Source organism: Cetorhinus maximus, unplaced genomic scaffold, assembly GCF_964194155.1.
Source record: "Cetorhinus maximus unplaced genomic scaffold, sCetMax3.hap1.1 HAP1_SCAFFOLD_1192, whole genome shotgun sequence".
NCBI classification, from domain to species: Eukaryota; Metazoa; Chordata; class Chondrichthyes; order Lamniformes; family Cetorhinidae; genus Cetorhinus; species Cetorhinus maximus.
In genome coordinates this window covers 71290-77903 of record NW_027597134.1, presented here as the reverse complement: position 1 = coordinate 77903, position 6614 = coordinate 71290, and the positions used below count along the sequence as shown (strand labels likewise).

The 6614-nt window shown below is 50.5% G+C and overlaps 1 protein-coding gene across 2 annotated transcripts in view; it reads right to left on the bottom strand.

The window, feature by feature from the left end:
- Positions 1-4090: 4090 nt before the first annotated feature.
- The window catches only part of loxl3a (lysyl oxidase-like 3a), a 58538-nt gene continuing 56014 nt past the window's right edge, over positions 4091-6614 (bottom strand). For both annotated transcript variants that reach the window (XM_078536418.1, XM_078536417.1), the window contains exon 11: positions 4091-6066. In XM_078536418.1, coding sequence (XP_078392544.1) covers positions 5993-6066 — 74 coding nt within the window. In that variant the 3' untranslated portion in view covers positions 4091-5992. The remainder of the gene's footprint in view (positions 6067-6614) is intronic.

Genomic DNA, 6614 nt, shown 5'->3' with positions numbered 1-6614 from the left:
ATATTGCGACCCCCCCTCTCCTCTTCTATCCCCCTCTCTATCTTGTCTGAATACCCTATAACCAGGAATGTTGAGCTACCAACCCTGCCCTTTTAGCCAAGTCATAGCTGTGATATGCTCCCATGTGCCTATCTGTGACCTCAGCTCATCTGTCTTATTCCCCTGGCTCCTTGCATTAAAATATATTCCATTTAGCCTTGCTAAACTCACTTCTTTCTTATTTAACCTATGTTTCCTCTGCCTTCCAGACTCACTGACTAGCGTTTTAACTTCTAATTCCATCTCAGCTTCTCTCCCCCTGAACTACTTTTCAGGATCCCATCCCCCTGCCAATTTAGTTTAAATCCACCCCAACAGCATCAGCAAACCTCCCCGCGAGGATGTTGGTCCCATTCCTGCTCAGATGTAACCTGCCCAACTTGTACAGGTCCCACCTCCCCCAGAAATGGTCCCAATTCCTCAGGAATCTAAAGCCCTCCCTCCTACACCATCTCGCCAGCCACGCACTCAACTGCTCTATTCTTCTGTTCCTATACTCACTACTGCATGGCACCAGGAGTAATCCGGAGATTACTACCTTTGAAGTCCTGCTTTCCCGTTTCCTACCTAACTCCCTAAAGTCTGCTTGCAGGGCCTCATTTCTCTTTCTTCCTATGTCATTGGTCCCAACATTAACCACAACCTCTGGCTGTTCACCCTCCCCCTTCAGAATGCCCTGCAGTCGTTCTGTGACATCCTTGACCCTGGCACCCGGGAGGCAACATACCACCCTGGAGTTACATCTATGTCACAGGACCGCCTGTCTACTTCCCTCACTAATGAATCCCCTTCCACTATTGCCCTCCCACACTTCTTCCTCCCCCCACCCTGAGCAGCTGGACCACTCACAGTACCATGGCCTTGGCTCTGGTTGGCCTCCACAGAGGATCCGTCACTCTCACCACTTTCCAAGGCCGAAAAACGGTTTGCGAGCGAGATGTACTCAGGGGATTCCCTCACTACCTGCCTGCTCTCCTCCTTCTGTCTGGCGATCACTCATTCCCTCTCTGCTTGGACTTCCTTAAGCTGCAGGGTGACCATGTCCTGAAACGTGCTATCCACGATCCTCTCAGCCTCGTGAATGTACCATAGTGCCCCCAGCTGCTGCTCAAGCTCCAAAACCCAGAGTTCGAGTTGCTTCAGTCACAGGCACCTCCTGTACACATGGTCATCCAGATCGCCAGGAGTGTCTAGGATTTCCCACATAGCACAGGATGTGCAAATCATGGGACTGAGTTCCCCAGATGTATCCTAACTAAATAGAATATGGACACTTGCTTTTATTTTACCCTTACTCCTACTTGAGTATAGACTAGATGTCAGATCCTCTAGATGGACTAGATCGTCTCGGTGCTGCTGGCTGCCTGTCCCAGGGTCCTCCTCTCGCACTCTCCTCTAGGTGCTGCTGACTGCCTGTCCCAGGGTCCTCCTCTCCCACTCTCCTCTAGGTGCTGCTGGCTGCCTGTCCCAGGGTCCTCCTCTCGCACTCTCCTCTAGGTGCTGCTGACTGCCTGTCCCAGGGCCTCCTCTTGCACTTTCCTCTAGGCGCTGCCGACTGCCTGTCCCAGGGTCCTCCTCTCACACACTCCTCTAGGTGCTGCTGACTGTCCCAGGGTCCTCCTCTCGCACTCTCCTCTAGGTGCTGCAGACTGCCTGTCCCAGGGTCCTCCTCTCACACACTCCTCTAGGTGCTGCTGACTGCCTGTCCCAGGGTCCTCCTCTCGCACTCTCCTCTAAGTGCTGCTGACTGCCTGTCCCAGGGCCCTCCTCTTGCACTCTCCTCTAGGTGCTGCTGACTGCCTGTCCCAGGGCCTCCTCTTGCACTCTCCATGTCCTGGATCCTGGCACCAGGGAGACGATATACCATCCTGGAGTCACAGAGCCACAAACCTGGCTCTGACTGCACTCCTCCGAGGAACCAACACCCTCACCAGCACCGGAAAACCGATTGACGAGTGAGACCCCACTGGACTCCTGCACTACCTGCTAGTTCTCTTGGACTGCCTGGCGGTTACCCATTCCCTTTCTGCCTCCATGCTCCTAGCCTGCGGTGTGACCACCTCTCTGAACATGCTCGCGGGTATGCCACAGTGACTCCAGCCATGGCTCAAGGCTCTGCAGCTAGTGACAGATCCTGCACATGTGGTTGCCTAGAACACCGGTAGTGTCCACGACTTCCCACGTATTACAGGATGCACATTCCGCACAACCAAGCGTCCTGCCATGGTTTCAATTTACTCTCAATAGGTTAATTTGATTTTAAATTTGGCTTACTTATACCACTTTATTTTACCTGGCCTTGACTTAACTTTACTTCCCTATTGCTTGTGTTTCTAACTGAAACCTAAGTAGCTGCTTCTTTTAAAAAGAATGTGTTTTTCTAATTTTCAGCTACGTAAAAGATCCTCCCTAACAGCAGTTTCTCACCAACCAATGACTTAATGTTTCTCCTGTGGTCACTCTCGAGTTTTTTTTTCAAACTCACCCCTCTCGTGCAGTTTTTTAACGCCTGGTCTCCTGGAGACTGGGAAGATAGAGAGAAAAAAAAAGAAAAAAAATCATCTCCCTTCCCTCCTCACCGAACTCCCTTTCTTACCAAACTCTCAGTAATTCCACTCTGCACCAGCTTCGCTCGAGTGCCAGTGCGCTCAACCTCTCTTAATTATACTACTGAGATTCTGATCAGCCTCCTCTCTGGCAATTACAGAACCAGATGAGGCCAGTTATTTATTTAGCTGATCTTACCTGTTCTCCAGCAGAGAGTGCGATTATCCCTGAAGTCAGGAAGAGACCTCAAACTTAAAACAGTAAATTTAAAGCCTTAAGAAATCACAAGAACCATTCAACCAGCAACAGCAATTACTCACAAGAGCATCAAGAATAAATATTCCCTTAATTCATGGCTGATCTGTATGGACCAGGCTTGGTTCCATATCCCTCGTTGCCTTGCCCAACAAAAATCTGTCGATCTGTTTTGAAATCTTCAAGTGAACCCACCTGGCCACAAGTAGGGAGGGCGTTCCAGATTCCCGCTCCCCTGTGTGTGTGTGTGTGTGAAGTGCTTCCTGACATCACCCCTGAACGGCCTGGCTCAAATGTTAAGGTTCTGCCCCCTTGTTCTGGACTCCTCCCAGCAGAGGAAATAGTTTCTCTCTAACGACCCTATCAAATCCTTTAATCATCTTAAACACCTCAATTAAATCATCCCTTAATTTTCCATACTCTGAGGACTACAAGCCTCAGCTGTGCAAACGCTCCATAATCTTTTGAAGTTAGAGGGGCTCAGGAATGAAAGGACAAACTTGTCTTGTGGGATCTGTGAAAGAATCTAACCAGCCCACATCTGATGGGCTGTTTCCGATGCAGTGACATTCCACTACAGGGCTGAGGTGCTGTGACTCATGTGTGTTATCCCCATAATTACACAATCTCAGATCTACAAAATATACAATCCAGCATGGGTCATTCCATCAGTAACCCTCCAGACACTGAAGATGGAGAGATAGTGATACTGAGGGGATGGAGATGGAGCAATAGTTACACAGGGATTTGAGATGGAGGCTGAGAGACTTGGAGACTGGAGATGGTGGAGAGAGAGAGAGAGAGACACTGAAGGTGTAGAAATGAAAGAACAGACAGACTGAAGGATTGGAGATGGAGGGAGAGGTAGACTGAAGGATTGGAGATGGAGGGAGAGGTAGACTGAAGGATTGGAGATGGAGGGAGAGGTAGACTGAAGGATTGGAGATGGAGGGAGAGGTAGACTGAAGGATTGGAGATGGAGGGAGAGGTAGACTGAAGGATTGGAGATGGAGGGAGAGGTAGACTGAAGGATTGGAGATGGAGGGAGAGAGATACCATTATTATTAGCAAGATGGCAGTGTCTGTTTCTCACTGGTCTAAATGCTGAGTGAAATATTTGCTTCACAATCTGATGCCAGAGTTCGGTATCTCTCCAAGCGCTAACAGAATAAACACACTAACCCCACTAACTGACAATGGGAAAAGTGGCTTTTAAACAGGAACACTGCCAAAGTTTCAAACAGTTAAAAAAAGTGCAACTTTTTATTGGAACTATTCATTATAGTTTGGGTTGATACTTCATTAGAAAAAAGTTTGTAAATTATATTTAAACTCTCATTTAGTAAAAATAACTTCATTGGGTTTTTGTCCGGTTTATCAAACTGCAGCTATGTTGTTGCTGAGAGAGACTCTCCCACTGTGTCTATGCTTTTTAGGGTATTGGGTTCCCCTGCAGCAAGTCTACCTGTGCTGTTGCCGCTTGGGGAGCTGTGGGGATAACTCCTCATCAGGCACGAATACTGATCAGTGCTCGCGCTCTCTCCACTAGACAAGAATCAGGTGATTATCACAAAAAAACAATCTCTATCTGGCCTCCTGTATTGAGGCCGACCTCATGTCAAACTGAGGGAGGGATCATATAATGGACTGGAACCGGTCACAAAGAATGGATATCAATGTCCGGGATTTCACAACAGTGAGGGGACTGGGATCTGTAACCCACTCCCCCACCATACACAGTCGGACAAGGGTCTATGTCTGTGGTTAAACCACCCCACCCACCCCCACGGTGACAGGACAGGGGCGTGTAACACGGTGACGGGACAGGGGTGTGTAACACAGTGACGGGACAGGGGTGTGTAACACGGTGACGGGACAGGGGTGTGTAACACGGTGACGGGACAGGGGCGTGTAACACGGTGACGGGACAGGGTGTGTAACACGGTGACGGGACAGGGGAGGAAAACACGGTGACAGGACAGGGGTGTGTAACACGGTGACGGGACAGGGGTGTGTAACACGGTGACGGGACAGGGGTGTGTAACACGGTGACGGGACAGGGGAGGAAAACACGGTGACGGGACAGGGGTGTGTAACACGGTGACGGGACAGGGGTGTGTAACACGGTGACGGGACAGGGGAGGAAAACACGGTGACGGGACAGGGGTGTGTAACACGGTGACGGGACAGGGGTGTGTAACACGGTGACGGGATAGGGGTGTGTAACACGGTGACGGGACAGGGGTGTGTAACACGGTGACGGGACAGGGGAGGAAAACACGGTGACGGGACAGGGGAGGAAAACACGGTGACGGGACAGGGGTGTGTAACACGGTGACAGGACAGGGTGTGTAACACGGTGACGGGATAGGGGTGTGTAACACGGTGACGGGACAGGGTGTGTAACACGGTGACGGAATAGGGGTGTGTAACACGGTGACGGGACAGGGGAGGAAAACACGGTGACGGGACAGGGGTGGGTAACACGGTGACGGGACAGGGGTGTGTAACACGGTGACGGGACAGGGGTGTGTAACACGGTGACGGGACAGGGGCAGGTAACACGGTGACGGGACAGGGGTGTGTAACACGGTGACGGGACAGGGGTGTGTAACACGGTGACGGGACAGGGGTGTGTAACACGGTGATCAGGTCTGACAGTGATTGCCCCATTCACAGGATGTGGGGGTCACTGTCTGAGCCAGCATTTACTGCCCATCCTCAACTGCCCTTGAGAAGGTGGCGGTGAGTTGCCTTCCTGAACCGCTGCGGTCCACGTGGTGTGGGTACACTCTGTTTTTATCGGTGTGATGGCTGTAACTCACTCCACTCCGGCTGTGCGTTAAGCAGTCACTTTGCTCGTCTGTTTAATGAGAAATCCAGCGGTCCAGAACCTGGCCTCTGTGTGTGTGTGTGTGTGTTTGTGTGTGTGTGTGTGTGTGTGTGGGTTGGCGGTGGGGGGGGGAGGTGTAGGTGGGGTTGTCACAGACTCAGTGGGCAATGCTCAGGGGTTGAGTTCAGGGTTCGGAGGGGGTTGAAGAGAGTTTGTCCGTTGGGAGAGAGCTGAGCCCTAGGTTCAATCCAGGAGGACTCCTGCACGGAGATGGTTGGAAGAGCTGATTCCTGGGCGAGATGCTGGTGGGGACAGTGCTTAGGGAATCAGATTGTTCAACTGCCCAGGATATTTCTCAAATTCTCTCTCGGCTTCTTCACTGAAAGCATCGCCTGGTGGGGGGAGAAAGCAGAAAAGACGGCAGGTGGGTTAAGACAACCAGAGGCCAAGAGAAAGAAATCAAGTTTTACACAACAAGTCATTATGTTCCGGAATGCTCCGCCTGAAAGGGCACTGGGAGAAAATTAAATAGTACATTTCATAAAGGAAATTGCACAAATACTTCCAAAAGATCAAGTTTCCAGACTGTGGTAAAGCGCCAGGGACTGTGGGCCGATAAAACTAGAAAAGACTGGAAAGACTCAGCAGGTCCGGCAGCCTCTGCGGAGAGAGGAACAGAGTTAACATTTACATTCGATGACCCTTCTCATTAGAACGGAGTCATCGACCTGAAACGTTTACTCTGTTTCTCGCTCCACAGACGCTGCCGGACCTGCCGAGTATTAACAGCATTTCCCATTTCTATTTCAGATTTCCAGCATCCGTAGCATTTTATTTTAAGTGTAAGGGCCTTACTGCATAACTCTTTCAAAAGAGGCCATGATGGGCTGAATGGCCTCTAATCCTGTACAATTCTCCAGATAAGACCCTGTGCCTTAAT